At 39.6% G+C, this 20,070-nt stretch overlaps 2 protein-coding genes across 2 annotated transcripts; one reads left to right on the top strand and one right to left on the bottom strand.

Moving 5' to 3' along the window:
• The first annotated feature begins 614 nt into the window (after positions 1–614).
• LOC131878430 (NACHT and WD repeat domain-containing protein 2-like) lies at positions 615–20,042 on the top strand. The gene is made up of 33 exons (XM_059224404.1): positions 615–814; positions 2,141–2,560; positions 2,681–2,837; positions 2,904–3,069; positions 3,128–3,323; positions 3,385–3,487; positions 3,545–3,937; positions 3,997–4,163; positions 7,023–7,222; positions 7,292–7,398; positions 7,464–7,573; positions 7,650–7,768; positions 7,835–7,951; positions 10,268–10,463; positions 10,521–10,642; positions 10,706–10,882; positions 11,114–11,233; positions 11,310–11,465; positions 11,866–12,093; positions 12,157–12,403; positions 12,464–12,621; positions 15,037–15,136; positions 15,828–15,896; positions 15,973–16,084; positions 17,536–17,737; positions 17,792–17,864; positions 17,928–18,049; positions 18,117–18,212; positions 18,281–18,364; positions 18,428–18,530; positions 18,742–18,878; positions 19,005–19,181; positions 19,258–20,042. The coding sequence occupies exons 1-33, from the start codon at positions 617–619 to the stop codon at positions 19,358–19,360; spliced, it is 5,235 nt and encodes a 1,744-aa protein (XP_059080387.1). The 5' UTR covers positions 615–616; the 3' UTR covers positions 19,361–20,042.
• LOC131878442 (chondroitin proteoglycan-2-like) lies at positions 5,182–5,892 on the bottom strand. Its single transcript, XM_059224420.1, has 2 exons — positions 5,754–5,892; positions 5,182–5,638 (listed from the first exon to the last, which is right to left on the bottom strand). The coding sequence occupies exons 1-2, from the start codon at positions 5,806–5,808 to the stop codon at positions 5,292–5,294; spliced, it is 402 nt and encodes a 133-aa protein (XP_059080403.1). The 5' UTR covers positions 5,809–5,892; the 3' UTR covers positions 5,182–5,291.
• Positions 20,043–20,070: the final 28 nt, after the last annotated feature.

Below are 20,070 nucleotides of genomic sequence, written 5' to 3' on the forward strand. Positions count from 1 at the left end.
CATTACTGTACATTGTTTAAATTACTCTATTTCAGTCATGTTTCATGTTTAATGATTGTTGATCGAGTATTCAGAGTTTCCTGAATAGTTAGTGAGTTGAAATGGTATCAAATGGTATCTCTAGAGTGATATTAGCGAAAACAGGCCTTGAGCTTCGAACGATATTCGCTACTACTTATCCTTTGGGACCACTCGGTCCTTCCTCGCCACTTGGAACATGCACTTTATATTTGTGGTTCATTCCCCCCCTTAGCAGCTCATGGAGGAAGTTAGCCATAGGGTTTTAACAACCATATTTGGTCGTTCTTTGATATATCACTTCAATTGAATCCATGCTCTTAATGCAGCAAGACATAAGAGGGAAGAATTCGGAATTTGCTTGGATATTATGCCTTGTATCGTTTGTTCCCAATTGAAAGAAATTTACCATGCTCATCATATTGTTTAAGCCTTCTGTGAACCAAATGGAAAGGGTTGCGTGGAAAGTGTATTTGGCCTTTTGAGGCAAAAATAGATTAGACACCGCAAGGTTGACGTGAGCATATCGGCCTTGGAGTCAGTGTTCACAGATTCGAGAGTGGTCTTGGTGGTTCCGTCTTATGGAACAACAATGTCGATGTGTTTGGGGGATCAAGTCATTGACGGAATTTTTGTTGGTCGCTTGGATCATTTACCCAATCTAAACCGACCATTAGTGAGAATCTACATATCATCCACCTACACAGATATGGTGGTGGAGAAGAATATTTTGCTCACTGAAGTGTATCCAAAGCTAAAGGATTATTGCCGAGAACAATACGGATTGGAGTTCCAGGTACAACAGCGGATACAAAGAGGAAGGTCACTAATGATATCACTTTGATTTTGAAAATCGCGAAATATGTATAAAGAACTAAAGCAGTCTTTCTTTTCAATCAAACAGAGGCGAAAAATTAAGAGCGACTGAAATTAAACGCCGACGAAACGGAGAGCTATTGTTTTTAAGCGCCACTTCGATTTGGTGCATTACTAGCGCAAATAACAAATTTCTTTGCGCTAGTTAACATTCACACCAATAAAGTTTATGATTTCAATCATTTAGTATTTATGAACGGGACAAAAATCCTAGAAATATTGGTTATTCCCAATTTATGTTTTGTTTAGCTCTTGAGCTTTTGGTGTTAACCCGCGTTTTGTTCTGTTTTAGCCTCTATGATCTTTATATATTGAAGTTTTTTATACGTTCTCTTCAATTAAGATAATACACGATGACTCTAAACTTCAAACTGTGGTTAGGCAACTCCATAAGTTACTGAAAACATCTTCACGTGCTGTTCTTCGCCAACAAGGGTTTATTTTTAATATTTTTAAGTTCTGCCACAAATTCAGTTGCTTGCAAAATATGTTTGAAAACTCGCCATGTGGAAAAAGCAACAACAAAAAATACCCAATTCCCTGGCAGGCTACTTGTGCCTGCTCTCCGAAATAAGAATTGTTTTGGACAAGTCAACCTTGGATTTTAACCGTATATGGAAAATTACCAAGGACAAATAATCTTGAATCTTCTTCCACATACGTATATACTATTATATTTGGACCCTACAATTTATTGAATTTTGAGGTCACTCGCTATGAAATAATGCAGTTTTGCAATTTTACTGCTACCTTGATTATTCACGTTTTAAGATAACAGTTTTGGGAAAGACCTTAAAGACAGGTTTTCATCAGTGCTATGTACTGTAACTTCAACATGTGCAAATGATGTAGAAACGTGAAATAGGGTCATTTATAATTGATATATATCACAATTAGTTTTTTAAAAGATTGTGATGTAATGATTCAGCAAATATATTTAGCGCCGTCTAAGTCGTTAATGATATGGTTGCTTCAACAACAGAATAGATGGATAACCACAACATCGTACCTAGTGTTGGAACGTCAGAAATACCAGTTTATCGATTATCATGTTTATATGAAAGTGATTATTTATGACATAATCATGTTTTTTGCCACTAGTCAATCAATGAACTAGAACTTCAATTGACAAAGGTAATCCATGGTCACCTGTTTTACGATCAGCTCTTGCATTTACAATTTGACAGCGGAAAAAAAGGAGGGCAAATCAAGTTTTTCCACTTTGGTTTCTGTCTTTTGTTTCGAGGTGGTGGATATGAGATGGGGAGTTAGGGATGAATCCACGGACGACCATATGACCACAGATATCTGTCTGGAGGAGATAAGAAATTGTCAAAAGTCCTCTATAGGACCGAATTTCATTTTCCTTGGTGGTCAAAAATATGGTTATCGCCCGATTCCCAATCGAATCGACGTTTGTGAGTTCGAAATGATAATCAAGGCTTTGAGAGATCTGGGCAAGGATGAATCCATATTCCTGGAATGGTACGACATAGACTCCAATTCCGTCCCACCCGAGATGATTCTCCAACCAATTTCCACGGCACTTCCCAATTTCTTGAATTCAATGGCGCCAAAGCTCCAAGAGACTGACCAAAAAATATGGTGGAACATCTTATGCACGTTTCAAAATCTGTTCCAAGAAGCGGCACTTTACCTATGCAAGGTTGATGAAATTCGAATTAGTGTCTTGGGATTCCAAGAAGCGGCACTTTACCTATGCAAGGTTGATGAAATTCGAATTAGCGTCTTGGGAATGTGTGAATCTCTTGATCCCTAATTCTAGACGGACCAAATTTCTATGGAACGTATGAAGAGCTTCCAGCACTCCGTGATAGAACGGGAAGTACATGAGGGGATCATTCGGGCAAAAGAGACTAAAGGCTCCTCTTTGGCCTTTCTCCGAAAAATCAACAACATCAATTTAGCTGATCAAAGGAGAGGTGATTTCGAAAAAGTTTGCTCCTTGCTTACAATATGAAGTGAATGGAAACTTTGGACCCTTATAGGAGAAGGCCAAAAGGCCATGCATTATGTGGACATCAAGGACACAAAACAGGACAAGGAGGCCTCCCAGATGATGTCTGAATTGACAGAGTTGAAGATTCCAGAGAGATTGGAGAGACACAACTGGAAAGTCTATGAACTGGATTGGGTTGGGATGTCTGGTCAAAGGTAAGAATCTGAAATGATTTGTTAATTTTTCCAAACAAATCTTTATTCAATGTTTTAGCAAAGAGGGATTCGACAAATATATGACAGAGTTCATTTTCGATTATTACAAATCTGTGATCCGCTTGATAGACAAAGCAATGAGAAAGACTGACAACTCCGTTCGAGGAACCATCGCCAACGAGATCTTGATCCATCTTCACCAATGCGTCGACGAATCTAAGAGGTTCCATGGAAGAGAAAATGAACTATTCAAGGCAAGAGAGACTTCACGAATATCTCAACTCGGCTCCAAATTTAAGCAACTCCATTTCATAGATCAAAACTTACACCAAAGGTAGCTTGAGAAAGGTTTTCATCGTGTATGGACCTACCGGAAGTGGAAAATCATGCCTAATTGCCAAAGTGGGATGTTCCATCGGTAAGAAAAGGGAACAAAGTCCTGGAGAAATAAGAGCCACGATTTATCCCATTTTAGGCAAGTGGTTGGACACCAAAAATTACGTTTTGGCAGTCAGATTTTTGGGCACCACGCCCAATTGCTCGAATGTGACGTCATCTTTACTTTCCATTTGTCAGCAATTGTGTTATAATTTGGAAATTCCAATTGAGGACATTCCAGAGGAGTTTGTTCCTCTCAAAAACTTCTTCCGGATCTTACTTGACCAAGCTGGAAGGATGGACCTAGTTATCGTCATCCTTTTGGGTGGGACAGGTTCTTGTTGTAGCAAGTTGTTTCGCTGTCGATCATTGATTGATATTTTAGATGCATTAGAGACGTTCTTCGTCAATTCCTATGAAAATGGAGCAACGTCATGGATCCCAAAAGAGCTTCCTGAGAACGTGAAAATAATCCTGAGCATCACGCAAGGTATAGAAGTGAAACTTTCCCGCAACGTTATCTTTACATGATAATCCATTTGGTTATAGAGCCGGGGAAAACAATTAGAGGTCAGGAAGTCGAGAAATTTCTGAAACGAGTGGCCTTTCAGGATTCAGAAAATCTTCTCGAAATTGGAGAGCTGGGACCAGCTTTGAGTCAACTTATTCTGACGGAATGGCTTCAAGGAATCAACCGAAAACTCAATAACTTTCAGGTAATTGATATTGGTTTTTGAAACATCAAACAACAAAATTTAGTTCTGTATTGGCTTGAAATTGGATCTATTTATTGACTTTATTTCTGAAAAAATGAGGACCTCGGGATTTGTTGAGTATTCATAGAATAAATGGAATTGAATAAGTTTCAAAAGTGCGCCGTTTTGAATGTTAAATATTGCAGGAACCCTTGGCAGAGTTTATTAGTATTATGTAGATAATCCCTGGACAGATGTAAGAAAAGCAAGAGAGGACATTCAATTTATACGAATATCGTCATTTTAAGGCGCAAAATTTGAAAGGTTCAGGTTGCTTATTGCACGAATGATCTTATTACGATATGCCAAAGCTATCGACAATGAAACATAAACTCGCTCAAGTTGGTGTTTGCAGATAATGTTTTCAAATACAAGATTATATTTGCAATGCATTTTCGCGCTTCCTTCCGAGATGCTTAGCGATGAACGAAGCTGGAAGAGTGATACACTCCTTTTTTTAAATCCAAATACATTCTTTATCAAAAAGTTGAGTTTTGGGAGTGTTCAGAGCTTTTCGCCTTAAAGAACGACTTTGGTTTGATCCGCATGGGTTAAGCTTTCTAGATAGAATTACATTACCGGTAAGACCGAAAACGAAGAGAGTTTCCAAATCAAAGCACTCTGATTGATCGTTTGCAAGAGCGCTAATGTCAAGAATAAGGTTTTCTGTGTAACAATGTAATTTTACTCGGCTGAGAGGCGATTGTTATCGGTCCAGCCGCTCGATTAGGTCAAGAAAAAGTTCGTCTTCTCAGGTGTCGTGGTGTTAAAGAGGAATGAAATTGATATATAATCTGATTTGTTAAGTCATGCCAGAAGATCAATTTAGCCTTTCCTGTATTTTAGTGCTTGCAATCGCAATTGGATCACTAACCAGCCAGCAAGGGAACTTGGCCCTTAAAACTTGGGTTGTTATTTCCATACTTAGTTTGCCCGAGATTTCAATTTGTAGCTCTGTCAAAGATGCTATCTTATCAAATGATTTGCCGTTTATATCTTTGCTCTTATTTACGAATAAATAGTAAATTTTGCTGATGGGATGGGTACAAGTACAAAAACAGTTCGATTAATTTCACAGTGGCTCAAAGTTTAAAAGCGCTTGGATCCAGAAGGGGTTGTTGCAAAAGATCCGAATCCGAAAGCTCCAAAAGGTCCTGGAGATCCCTGCGAGCCTTGTGAGCCTTGCGATGATTGTGATGCCTGGGACGAGTGTGATCCTTGGGATGGTTGGGATCCTCGATATCCGTGAGATCCGCAATTCACATTGTAAGGCCAATCACAAACGTTGTTTTTTGGGTTAAAGTACAACCCAGAGGGACAAGTGAATCGGTGAGCCTTGTACCCAGAGCAACGATAAAATATCGTACAATCTGAGGGATTGATCTTGAACAAACCTTCGTCCCGTACGTAGCAGATTGGCGTACCATAACCTTGGGCTGGGAAAAGATCGCGTTTAAAAAAAACCTCTTTATTGGGAGATGCAAGTCTCACTGGATATAGACACTGCATATAAATATGAAGTTCTCGTTTGATACCATAAGCAGGTCTTACCTTGAACAACGACCAACAAAGTCAGACATGCTGCGATGACCAAAAACTGCCTCATATTGATACTGGGAACGAAGATGTTGCCCGAATGTCACTGACGAAATTTGTCATCTCCCAAGACCTTTTTATATGAATAATATAAAGAAAATCGCATGACATATGTTTGACAAAATTCAATAGGAAGAATTTATTGGACTGTGTCTGACAGGCAAATGATAGACGAGTAAATATAACTGGTATGAATAACAAACGACGGAGGACAAGTTAAGGGCAAAAATGACATGTTGCTCCCTTCTACCTTTGAATTTTGGTTCATGTTATGATTTTGATTTGGGCATTTTTGCAGGCTTTTCTATGCACTTCAGGATATGCGATCCCAAGTTTTACCAAAATGAAAGATTGCAATGATAGATTCAATATTGGAAACTTGAAAAATCATTTAAAAGCCGGAAAACCATCAGTAAATGAATGGTGTACACGAGGGCAAGGGGTGTTCAAAATATGCAATACAAAGTGATAAAATTGCGTAACAAAATGCGGCACAAACCTTTTTTTCTGCTGAAAGGGATTGTACACGAGCTCATTTCTTACTTTAGGTTTGCCCAAAAAGCAAAAGCCCTTTGATTAAATCGTCTTTTTTATCAAATGTATAAAGATTGTACCGATCTAAATGATGGGGTGAAAATGTCTAAAATCGATTTTGCAACAGCCTGAATTGACGAATTTTCTGACACAATTTAATTCGAATTAAGATGTCGTTTTTGTTAAAATAAAGTTTTCTCAACCCAATGAGTCATACGTGTGCCCGAGAAATAAGATATGGAACGAATTAAGAAATATAACCAATATCAATAAGAAATCAAACGAACTACAATTTTTTCATCAACATATGACTTTTTTCGACGCTTTTGTTGCGCATGTTGGCTGCAAAATACAACTTAATTGCAAACTGGTTAGACGAAACCTGCAAACTCTTCAAAGTTGTTTGCATGAACAAATTAACTTCACCGCAGATATACCTGCGACAATAACCATTTTCACATCATTGATAATTGTTTATAGATATCTAATTTAAAACCAACGTAACGATGTTCCCGAGCGAGCGGTCTAAGAGGAAGTGCGAACTGAGGAACAACCCTCTTTTCGGTTGTAAATCTCGTTGTCGAAAGTCAACCTAATTGCAAAGTACACGTATTGTCTACAAATCCATTCGCTTAAAAAATCGTACGCCAAATGTCTATCACTTCCTGTCATTCCTTTGATGTCTTTCAGTGGCGTGTTGTTATGAATGCTCTTCACATCTGTTCCCTCCCACTTTTCTTGTACTTGTGCTTTTTGGAAGTAAAGAATTGGAAAAGCTATTTCCTGGAAGAGGAAACCAAAATCCCCCTCTCCATTGACATGACGATTTCTAATAAATACGAGCAACTGGAACGACGATTTGGCAAGAGATTGGTGGGGCACGCTCTCGGGTAAGAATGGAAAAATGATCCGAAAATGATGTCCTCAAAACATTATGTGGCCATGCCATTTCTTGGAAGTTTCATCACGGCGTCCAAACTTGGACTCTCGGAATCCGAATTGGAAGACATTTTATGCCTGGATGATTTGGTCCTTACCGACGTCTTTCACAATTTCATTCCTCAAGGTAAGTTCCGCATTATTTCCATGTTAAATGGGCCAAATCTAATTCACACTTAGCTCTACTTTCAGTCAGACGAATTCCTCCTATTCTTTGGACCAAGATACGGCGAGAGATTCAAAATCACTTCATAGAAAATGAGGCTGATGGAGTCCGTGTCTTGGTTTGGGCGCATAAGCATGTATATTCAATTTCAATTATAGACTTTCATACTTGCAGTTCTCAGATTTGGCGACTTTTACTCCACTTTTTATTAGTTTCGACATGCCAGTAGAAGAAAGTATTTAAACGCTCCCGAAACGAGAAAGTACCTGCATTCTTTACTTTGCGACTATTTCCTCGGAATCTTCAGCAATGGGAAAGAGAAACCTTACAGGTGCGAGATATTGCTTGCATAACAGAAAAAATTCAAGTATCTACATTAAAATCTAACATTTCTTAGGTACACTGAGGTTCAGAGACAACGATTCAAACTCAAAGGTCGAGTTGGACAAGCCGACAGAAGGGTTCCAGTTCAACCAAATGTTTTCACGACAGACGAATCGAACGGAAAGACCAGGTTAGTAAGAGGTAATAGTAAGTTTTTACTTGTCATGTAAGTTGATCGTTATTCAATTTGTGATATTGAAAAATAATTTTAATGGAAAGGCATCTTCATGAGTAGTAAAGTTGTACATCAATTGTGATTTAATGATGATGGTTAAGCTACGAGGTTTCAACCTATTCGACAACATAGAGTTAATTTGATTGGTGAGCCAAAAATTGTAATACTTATGATACTTTGACATAGCAATGTTTGCCGACGATACGACACTCTAACATTATAGCAATGACCTCCCTATCCTTAAAACGCGAAACTAGTCAGTGGCTTGAAACCGAGTGGTTTCAAACTAATCGACCAGCTTTAAACTTAAACAAAACGAAAGTGATTTTATTTTCCCCAAGCAATGTATTTTATGATCTCGACATTATGGTCAGCAATTTCCAGATAGAGCAAGTTGGGTGGAACCACCCAGAAAAATCTGTAAAAATTTTAGGCTTATTTGTAGACGATAAATTAAATTGGAAGCACCATATAATGCAAGCAGGAAAATCGGTAAGGAAAACACTATTCACCTTCTTTCTGGCGAAGAAGTCCTTACCGATGATACTGCGCAAATCAATGTACGATGCTCTTATCAGAAGTAAGATGGAATACGGCTTGGAATTTTTCTCACATTCATCTGCAACAGTTAGCCTAAACATAATCCAAAAGAGCGCTATGCGCTGGATAGTAGGGGCAAAGCGAAAAGCACACACGAGTGGAATATTTAAAAGTCTTTCAATTTTGAAACTCGAAGATCTTGCCAAAATTAGTCAACTAAAATACATGTATCTCAAAATCAGTAAAATGAGTTCTAAATCACGTAGCTATAATTTTAAAACCCGCAGGGGAGATGATATCTACTTTACCTTGCCTCTTACTAAATTGAAATGGATTCAAAACCTGCCACTTTTCAAATTTGCAAAAACATGGAATGACTTCAATGTCCATACGAAATTGCCAATCCAATATGTCTTGACTCCGCCTGACACCTTTGGAAAATGCGACACGCACTGGTCGGGAAGGTCAGCCATTTTCAATTCACCCATTCGGCTCCAAGAACTTAATTATTTTAGAACCTCCAGACTTTTATAAATTGTGTTATTTTTACCATCTCGTTTATCACTGACAATTTTAGTACTATCAATATTTCTCCAAACACCCCTTGAAAACAAGCCATCGGCTTAAGGGGTTGCTGAGCGTTGTGATTATAACACCTACATTTATTTTATTCCTATCATAGCAGCCCGTAATACATACATACATACAAAAATAACATTCCAAATTCGTTCCACGCAATTGCCAATTTCCCCAAGTGCCCCATGGCCACGATAAAGCTTATGGTTTTTCAGTACTCTAGCATTAATTCTTCCGTTTTGATTTTTACTTTGGTCGTCATTATTGGAAAATAATTTGTTTGTAAAAGGTGTCAATTACAATGGTCAAAATGCAATTAGGCGTATTGTAAAGGCATGTTCAAAAGACGCTATCAACGTCAACTGCATTCCCAACCTGAAATGCTTACAAACATTTCGTACACTTAATGATAGCAATTTTATAGTATTCGTTGTCGACCAGTTTATAATAAATGGAGGTCGCAATCCAATTGGAGGCCCTTTCAATTGTCGTCGGATACCTCGGTAGGGCTTTGATCTCATAAAGAACCGGACTAAAACGATGATTTCATCCTTTCAAAGAGGCTCCTGCCGATCATTTCCAGCCATTTTGCTGTAGTTTTTCACTTATTGAGCCGTTTATTATTCAAATTGATTGACATTAGAATTCAAGGATCGTGAAATAGTTGGCTCTTTTTCACTCTGTAGAGGTTAAAACACCCTTGATTCACTGTCAAGGATTGAGTGCTTGAATATTTCTGGCAACCACTGATAATCAAAAACATTTTGGAACTTTTAACGAACTCTCCTCACTCGTAATTCTGATTCGCGCAAAGCAAATTTCTTCCACATGATATCACCTGTTTCGGGCAAGATAAACTTGAATCATAGAAAAAACAGGTTGACTAGAATTATTCTTGCTACAGCCTAAAACTTGCAATGTTCCTCATTATAATTTTGAATGTATATGACGAGTGAATCTGCCCAGCTTGGATGGCGTGAAAAGAGTTTTTCAATTTTTGATCGGGGGTTGTGTTCAACAGTTTTTAAGTTTTCCGTCATATTATTCGGGTACATTTGGCGGCGTTCAATATGTCTAAGGTACCGTCGTCCATGGGCTATGGCATTATAAGCCACTATTGATGAAGTTTCGGCTCCCCTTTCCCATCTACCGTAGGTACAATCTGCGAAAATTCTCGGAGTTGCCTTACCATTTGGTCAAGGCTGGTCGCTCAGAAGACCTTTGTCACCAAGTGCTCTTCAATTACCAGTGGATTCATTCGAAGATCTCAGCCCGACCCATCGATAGGGTCTTGGACGATTTTGCCATGGCCTTGGCTGCTTGTGCTGAAACAGAGCCTTTGAGGATCCAAGTAAACCTTCAGGACCTTTTTAGCCTTGGCCTGTTTTAACATTATTCCCTTGGATAGATTTTATTGGTGATGTGCGCTTTTCGATTGAGCCGGACAGTTCTGGACAAATTTCCTGACATGATTGCACCTCATTTGGTTGGCCGATTGTTGCCAAGCATTCGTAACTATAATCTCATTAGGTACTCACAACTCTTCAAACTCCTCATATGTTTGGAATTATATTTGATCTGAAATAATTCTAGGAATCTAATACTACAATGCGACAGCTCTGGCTTGAAGCACAATTGTTTGAGCCCTCTAAGCCATTGTATGGAGTCTCCAGGGGGACCGTTGTTGTATTCATTGGAAGGCCACAGATTTGCTATATTTGGATGCTCTCTCACCAATGACAAAAGATACGTGGTCTCCATATCAACGAGGTGAAGTAAATCCTTAGATATTTCGAAACTATATATCAGAGGTCCGACCACTTTGACGGCAAAATATGAGAATACATCGGTCTGTGGCCATTAAGTCTCAGGAAACCAAGTCTTAGGTTGTTCAACCAACCAAATGGTCGGTCGTCCAAGGTACACTTAAGTGTAGATATCCAAGGGTCCACGAAAATGTTTATATAAAAAATGAAATAAGTCATAATCAATATTTTCCAGATTAATTTCTTGGGATTTAAAAACCAGTGAAGTATGTCGTGATATCGATCCCCAACCCACAGGAATCATGCTGGGCATGGCCCTATCAGATGATAGTCAATATGCTGCTGCATTCACAAGGTAGGCAATATGCATTTTCAAATCTCTAACGTCAAAGATACGTAATAAGCTTGCTTTCCAATAATCCCTGTTACAGCTCACATCAATTGATAATTGTTGACGTCATGATGGGAAATTATGTTCGGGTGGAGCGCGTTATGGCCGAAGGAGACCCAATCGAAGATATTTCATTTTTCCGGGACGAGGATACAGATGCGTTCAAAATTGCTGTTTACAATCATAAATACTTCAGGTGAACTCAATCATATCGCCCATTTGTTTCATTTCGCTAGCCAAAAAGAAGGATTTCTAATGGTTGCATCATTCTTATGCGAATATTGATATTGAAATATTTTCGGTTAAGTAAGCGGGCCTTATCGTTTCGTTCAAACGACATTAAGTAAACTAAACGTTTTTTCTCGGCCTTCCTCACCACTACTAGAAATGGAATGCTCTGCAAAGTGAAAAACTGATGTGTCTTATATAGTCTTATTTTCATATAATATCACATCCACTAACGTATTGGAGTTGCAGGATCTGGTTAATCCTTGAATATAGGGTTGATGAGGAATTTTGGTCAAAAACTCGTCCAAGTCTGACGCAAAAGATGCTACTGGATCAAGGATAAATTTGGCCTCCAATCTCGTTATTAGGATATTTGACATCCACGGCCAACACGTGGGAGGTGATCCATTTGCCATAGATGGGAATGACATCTTGAGTATGATCCTTCTATCCAGCCAAAAATTCGTTTCCATTCATTGGAGCGGAGATTTGGAATTCGACGACAAACGCATCTGGATCAGGTTTAAATGGGAGGACTTCACATCAAAACTGATTGAATGTATGCATTGTGTGGAACTGCTTGAATTTGGACCAGAGTAAGAGTAACTCGCTTAAAACCTCTGGCTTTCCCTCTATAGTTGATAGTTTGATGATTTCAGTGGCATAAAGATCTTGACAGCCGATCGAAGTGTCCAAAACCCGATTCGATTCGAAATTGATCCAATCGGCTTGGATCAAAGTTGGTCCATCGTTCAAAGACATTACAATGGTTCTGGGACTTTGATCCAGGAAACTGCAGTGGCAAAGCGGATTCCAGAAGCATTTGGCCTTCACGCGTATAATGAATCTGAACACAGTGTTTTAGTGGTTACTGTCGCTGCCGGGTTCATACTTCTTTACAACCAAGTAAGAGACCGAATAAATGTGATATCTTTTTTATTAAATATTGTGTCATTACTATGATAGGATCTACTGACGTTGAAACTACCAAGAAGCATTCGCAATGTGAGGGTGAAAATCAATCAATCAAACCCGTGCGTGATTGATCTCCAAAAGCTTCTTTTGGTGGCAGGAGTCCGACGAGACATCTTTATTTGGAGTATAAAATCTGAAATGTTACTCAGGTATGTCACTCATAAACGTTGTAAAAGGCTTGTGAAAATAATTCCATGGAAATGAGTATCAAGGAAAATTGTTTGGTTTTCATTGCAGTGTTGACGAGCTTAACAAAATATTGATTCACTATAATTGAGTCTCGCTTCAATATAAATACAGTTCGGTCCAGGTCAAGTGTTACAGATAATTTTCAGCTTATGATGGCCATGAAGCCACTTAGAAACGTGATCTAGTAGGCTAAATACCTGTGTTTAGTTCATCCAATGGAATTGTACACCTATTATTCAAAATGACCCCCTTTGACCTTAAGCCACAGTTGAGATCTTGGACGGCACACGTTATTTGCTCCTGGAGGATTTCATCCTAAGCTCGATCAAGACCCCGCCTAAGATGGTCCAGGCCCCTGTGAGGCTTGACACATGCCTGGCCTACAGGGTTGATCACAGGGGAAAAGTTCAGAGTATTTAGGCCAGGATTGTTTCGGGGCAACTTTACAAGTGAGGGCTAGAATATTCATCTGGCGCCACTCTTGGGTGACTTTGGCAGTATGTGAAGTTGCTTCGTCCTGCTGGAAGGTCTATGGCTTGTCATTTTACGGGTCATATGCCCATGGCTTGAGGCCTAACTCCAAGATAGATTTTATATACACTTCTTTGTTAGTTTTGAGCTTGTCCTTAACAAAGATCAGAGGGGACTTCCCCATGGTACTGATGGCGGCACAAATCATGATGTTGACTGACTTCTGGGTCCTGAGCACCACAATAGCTCCAAAAGGATTGCTTGTTTGCGTTTGAGCAAGAATCGTGTCATTTTGAAAAATCTTACTGGACTGTAAAAAGCTTTTCATCTAAAACTTCAAGTTTGGCACCATGCCGGTGGATATCCCGGTTCCTCATCAACCTCTTGGCCTAGGTGGCCTGGCTAAGTAGCTGACGACGTTGTAGCTTACAAGGGAACATACCGGTATCTAGTTCTTCTGGCACTACCCTCTGCATTGCTGTCCTGCTCACATCCATATGCTTAGCCATCTCTCTCATTAAGCGCCTGGGGTTTCGGCGAATCCTCTCTCGAACATTCTTGAGCAGTTCAGAGGTTCAAACCACTTTTCTTCACCCTATTGGCCTCTTAGCTATCTCCTAGTACAGATTCAATTTTCACATAATGAACATAGCGTTGGTCTTGAACCTTTTCTTGGTGACACGCAAAATAGCCGATCGGCCGTGGCCATCGAGGATGTACCATTTTCCTCTTGGCTTTGAGGTACATTTCAACAAAATTAGTAGATGTTCGATTCTTTAATGGGTATAAGTATCTCATCACAAGACTCCCCAATATAATTGCTAGTAAAAGAAGAGCTACATCAGAGAAGTATTGGTCTTAACACTTGACTTGGGCCACCCTGTACTTGATAACGGCCGCAACCTTTATTTTTTCCAAAAATTACTCCGACCTAATTAATATGACAAGCACAATGACAATTAATTGAATAAATTGTACGGATCAAGATTGGTAGTGCTTTTTTCCATGGGTATAAGACTTTAATGTGCATTGAATGCATTGAATAATGCCGCCTGGATTTTACCCTTAAGACACAAAACTTTCCATTCCATGCAACCGAGTCTTGTCAAGAAATTGGAAAAACAACAACATGTTACATGATTTGAATGCCAAAAACTTCTTTAAGGGAGTCTGACTTTTTCATTAATCCTTTCATCGGGACAACGCTGTCCTATCCCTTGGCACTAAAGGATACCAGAATATGATTGAATCTCGACCATATATTTCAATTCAGATAATTTGTTTTGTAACAAAAACCTTACTCAGGATGAGAATAAACTGGCTTGATCTTTGTCACCTTGGACGCTAGAGGCCAACATCTTTGTTTAGGTGACCTTTGACAAAGTCCAGTTATCTTGCTTAAGCTACAGGAATAACGTTCTTCTTGCCCTTCGCCTTGGGAGCCCAATTGCTCTGATTGTTCTTGATATGGCGTTCTACGAAAAAGTTTTCTCAATAATGGCCAGCTCATTCAGAACTTCACCAAGAGCAGTCTTAGGCCTATGCTCTATTTTGCACGATTAAAGCCACCAAACGCCTTCAAGATAATTTTTATTCTGTTGTACCAGTATGTGGTCTTGCCCCCCCCCCCTTGTGTAACGTATTTATTAACGCTTTTATCGTAGAACCAAGCACTCTACCTGATCCAGGGTTATTTGCTTTTACCAAGCTATTCAGATTCTTTTGTTTCAATTTTCATTCGTTACGTTGACTGAAGAGGATTTTATCATTTGGCTGATGGTTAAGAAATCATATTGTTATAGGGTATGGTGACACAAGCCCCTCAGCATCAAGTTTGTATTAAGCCATAGAACTGTATTCATATACAATGTTTCATGATATAACCCATATTGTGCCTTGCTTAGGTCATTTCGGGCTCACAATGGAAGAATTCTTGCCATGTCCTTGGTTCAGGACCATCACCACAATCTTGTAGTAACATCATCTCTGGACAAGACAATCAAGGTTCGAATGCTACTTTTCAATAACCTGACCATACATCTTTAAGTCGTCTTAGCTAGACTATAAACTATTTGCCCCTCAAAACAGTTTGACTGGATGAGCAGCATGTTTGATCCATCTTTGGTCTTTTTTAGCTATCAGAGTAGGGTCCTTTTCTTTAAAGAAAAGTTCGAAACAAAGTCATTGTCGTAATACAATAATAACACACAAGTCAACATACTGCATAGAGTTCATTCTGGCGCATCATTACGGAATGCATTTAACATGAGAGCCACACATTCCGTCGTTTCAATTTCAATTTAAGATATATTTGCTCGGTTCATTTCACACCTTAGAGCTAAAATAGAATAAGATTAAGCTAAGCACTTTGTGTTTACTTATTTGAACCGTGCTTTTTGAAAAATGTCTATTGTAGCGCATATCTTCAGGGCACAAGAAACAGGAACTGTTTTAAGATTTTTACCAGCAAAGTGTATTCTTCTCCAGTAATGGTATAATTAAGATAAAATTTGCTGGAGTTTGATTGGAATTTAGGTCATTGCTTTAAAAGAGTGTGAAATACAGGTTACCTTCATTTGGAGGTGAGTCATGTTCCCTCGAATGGTACAATGCACTAGAAAGAATAGCACGCCATGTCATTTATTGCAAGTAAACCGGAGCTTGTAATACGATCAATAACACCACTCAATTTTAGGTATGGGACGCATCACGTTTATTGACCGTTGTACCCGTAATCAAGAGGCTGGATTTCAACGTAGAGAAGGTAAGCGTCAATCATAAGCTCTCTTTACATATTTGAACAGTCGCCATTGGTTTCAAAATCTCGTCCTTTCTCCTAGCTCGTGATTTGCGAGGAACTGAATATGGTTGTTTCTCAAACTCGAAAGTCCTTGGGCTTTTGGAACCTGGATTCAGGAGCGCTCGATTTCATCGCCTCCGAGAGCCCCGATGGTAAGCCTTCTGGATCTTTGCTGATCTATATCTGTACTCTAGCATCAGTCAGTAGTTAGTAACAAGGGCTGGTGGGCTATGGATGCCAATATTAGTGATGCTCTGGCCTCATCAGAGGCTCGAGTAATCGTGCCCCATGAGTTGGCTTTGCTCAAGGTCCCATTAGTAGGGTTGACATTGATTGGCATGTATTTGTGGTCCATCTTCTGGAGGAAAACTTGGGCGAACTTGAGGAAACCTTTCAACCGGTTGATCCTCGTGGAATTGTGTATCCAAGGTCTTGGCTTGGTCAACAACTTCTTCGTGATTTTGGTCATCAGCAATAAGAAGCCTTTAAGTTCATACTTCGATCCTATTCTCGGTCAAGGGAGACTTTGCCACGGTTTCACCCTCCTCTTGGCCTTTCGACTGTGTTACTCTTGGACTGGCAGCCCTGGAGTTGGTATGAAAGAAAGCTCGATCGATGGCCTTGTAACAAAAGGGCTCGTTATCCGAAGACCCAAAATCCTTTCCTTCTTTCAGCATTATATCGTTGCATTTTTATCTACTGTAGTCCAAAGATCATTGGTTTCTTCAATCATGGCCTGGTTTTGGGCGGAGGCATTTTGGTTTCATTGGGCGTGACGTTATTCCAATCTTGGGCTTTTGTAGCGGTCCCCCATTCCAAGATGAGAATGTACGCAATTTGTCAAGGTGAGATAACAGATAAACCAATGCGATAGAAGTGTTCACTGATTTTTAAACACAATATCACTCTCGCTCAAATTCAACAGATCAGGAACCGGAAGCTCAGCCAAGGAATCCACCTTCTCTATTGATCTACGTAATCCTTTTATTTGGTCCCCATTTGATCAAGTTTGTGTGCTATCTCCTATGTTTCGCCAAAATCATCAAGCACGATAACAGCTTGGGCAAGACCGTCATCTCGAAGAAACGCCTCCAGACCCGCAATCAAGCCAACGTGATCAGCTTGGCGGGTCATTTTGGAATTGCTTGTTTGGACATGGCGTTCTGTTCGTTCTGGTTGATGTTAAATATCAGCGTGACCACAACAGATTTTTTTTTCATTAACGCGCTTAAAAACGGGGATTCTCCAATTAATCTTGTTTGGATGACGATTTGCACGCCTCAGATCCGAAAGGAAGTTATGGCATCCATCTCGAAACCACTTCAAGACTTCAGTCCCAAGATAATGTTCCAGTCAATTTGTAAATGATAAATTTGTTTTGACCATGTAATTTCTCGACCTCTAAGCATGGTAAATAAATGATGTATCGACATTTTTTTCTTCTTCATACTTATTTGATTGAATAAAGATTAGTTATTGATTAATCACTCTCTGCGTTTTTCTTTGACATGCTTTAGAAGATAGAAAAGTCCTTCATAGTCATAGAGTGTTACAACGGTATTGTTTCAACGGTTGACATGATTTCTCTGTATTTAAATTCCAGGCTACATTCAAGACGTTGCCTTGTCAACTTGTTGCAAATTTTTCATTACGGCCGAAGAGACGTGCGTTCAAATTTGGAGCCTGACTAACCGAATTGTTCTTCACAAATTGAGGCACAAAGGAGTCTTCCAAGTGGAAACTTTGGATAACCACGTGATCATTGTTGGATTGGAAGAAACACAGAAGGAAGATTTGGTCTACAGGTAATTTTGATTGGGGTAATCAAAATAATGGTCACCCGATGTACTTCCTTTCAGGATCAACTGTTTGAACCTATTTAGTGGAACATTAACGTACAAGTTTCAAACTCCAGTTCAAGATAAGCTGAAGGTAAGGCCAAGTACAACAAAAAAGCAAAAAAGAAATTTCATTGTTTCGGTATCTTTTCAAAAGGCTGTTTTAACTGGAGATAAAGACATGTTGGCGATTCTTGGGTATGAAAAGACAAAAGAAAAAGACGTCATCTTTGTTCATCACGCCAAGAAAGGTTTGCTTTTGCACAAAATTCAATTGAAGTAAGATGAGGTAATCCTTTATTTTGCACCGTATACAAAGAATAATTAACCCATGTCCATTTTCAAGGTATCCAAATCTTCGTAGGCCATTAAGTTTCATACCAAGTGGATTCCATCAAGCTATCATCATCGATCCAGACAAAGGCAAACTTGTCGACATTAGGTAGAGATTAGATATTTTTTTTAGTTCGAAATGAACGTTGTAACCGAACCTGTCCTTTATTTTGCCAGGAACAAGTCGATTCAGAGATCTTGTAAAGGATGGACTGGCCAAGGTGTGGATCAAAATCGGTTCGGTCTCTCTGCGTCAAACAGGTTTACTAGTGTAGCTCTCATCAAGGTTCTATCTTTGTTCCGAAAATGTTTCTTTAATTATAGCGGTGGACTATCCTACATGGACTTGAAAACTGGGAAAACGGTTCATGTCTTGATCCCTAAGAAACCTGAGGGGGTGTTTACAGTCAAGGCTTTCTTTTCGAAGGTAATGTCTTGACAGCACTTGGCTAAAGATCCGTGTTCTCGTTTGCTCGTTTTCTCTTTACTTCTGCTTCATTTCTTATACATGGACCAGTAACAAAGATGATTGATTATGGAACGTGACACATGGCACGCACATGGCTACACAAGCAGTGCTGCCATTCCCTAACCAAACATTTGGCCCAAAACCCGTATTATAACATCCATTTTTTCAGTGCGGGGATCTGATTTTCTATTACCATTCTGAACGGCGAACAATGAGGGTGTTCCGCAAGGAAGATGGAAAGCAAGTATCCAATTACTTCATTCAAAGTGAAGTCACATCTCTTGCACTCACCAATGACGGCAAAAAGTGAGTAAGCAGAGAGTTGTTGCGAATAGCAACATTCCGGCCTCACGAACAGGCGACACTGATGAACTAACAGGAATGCATCCGTTGTACTTGGAAAGGTTGGAATTTCCTTACTGTAATTTCCAGGCTGATATTGGGTACAAAAGACGGGAGTGTGATCATGTTGGTCATATCCAATGTTCTCCGGGATGGCCCCACTGAGTGTTTCAAGTATCTTCAAGGTCTGGTGTCACGTCAACTTCACCATACTAGTGTGACCAAAGGCAAAAATGACATGGAACGAGACCCTATAATCCGTTTTAGGTACGTTTGGCCGAACTTTCAATTAGTTAAAACTCGTACATTTGTCTCTCAAGGATGTGTTTATCTTATCCTTCAGAGCGATTGCAAGGACTGCTTTGCATATGGACCGAGTTGTGAAGAACATGCGAGCCACCAGGAAGGATCCGCTTAAGAGCAACAAAACATGTCTCATTTCTTGATCAAAAACCCATGCCAACATCTCCTTGGGAAACATGTCACATTCCGCATTCCTGACCGCATTTGATAAAAAGTGACATGCTATTTCCACGGTCTGTGCCCGAGTTGATTAATACGCCAAATCCAAAGTTTCACCTGATGCGCAATATGCCTCGTTTTTTCAATGCATCGGCATTTGGCCAGACTAAATTCCTGGAATAGTCATTGATATGCCAGATAAAAATTTGATGACTCTTGGGTCAAATATTTATGGTATTGATTGTTCTTTCGGTGCCAGATTGTCAGCCCGGGCGAAGGGCAGGGAATTTCTGTCTTATTGCAGGAATAATAGGAAATACTGGCATAGTTTCGATCAATTACGTCGAGAGTTCACAGGTAATGTGCGTAACAAGCCTACTTGAACTTCGAGCTCGAGCGTCGAGTGTGCCAAAGAGTTGGAGAGCTACGTATTTGTTTCCTATTCTTGAACGTCGGGCGATGAGCTCAACTTGGAATCCCGCAGAGATTCCTTCGCTCCTGTACACATGTCTAGGCGAAGAATGTGTCGCATGTTACGGGGTTGGTATCCAAAGAATTAGGATCCAGGATTCATTTTTTACAAGTTATTTGTCGTCATGAGTGATTGGTAACTAACGGTCTATTTTTTTGCCCTATCCACACCCTGAAAAGGGTTTCTTTGTGAGCAAGATTAAAGTCTTGTATTTTGGTCCAT

Source organism: Tigriopus californicus, chromosome 3, assembly GCF_007210705.1.
Source record: "Tigriopus californicus strain San Diego chromosome 3, Tcal_SD_v2.1, whole genome shotgun sequence".
Lineage (NCBI taxonomy): Eukaryota > Metazoa > Arthropoda > Copepoda > Harpacticoida > Harpacticidae > Tigriopus > Tigriopus californicus.

What these genes read in the sequence shown, in the direction of transcription:
- LOC131878430 (XM_059224404.1), top strand. Translation starts at nt 617, where the DNA reads ATGTGTTTGGGGGATCAAGTCATTGACGGAATTTTTGTTGGTCGCTTG. An exon ending in CAGTTCAAGATAAGCTGAAG is followed by an intron (nt 17,865 to 17,927) that starts GTAAGGCCAAGT and finishes TCTTTTCAAAAG; the next exon opens with GCTGTTTTAACTGGAGATAA. An exon ending in CTCACCAATGACGGCAAAAA is followed by an intron (nt 18,879 to 19,004) that starts GTGAGTAAGCAG and finishes TGTAATTTCCAG; the next exon opens with GCTGATATTGGGTACAAAAG.
- LOC131878442 (XM_059224420.1), bottom strand. Translation starts at nt 5,808, where the DNA reads ATGAGGCAGTTTTTGGTCATCGCAGCATGTCTGACTTTGTTGGTCGTT. An exon ending in TTTGTTGGTCGTTGTTCAAG is followed by an intron (nt 5,639 to 5,753) that starts GTAAGACCTGCT and finishes ATCTTTTCCCAG; the next exon opens with CCCAAGGTTATGGTACGCCA.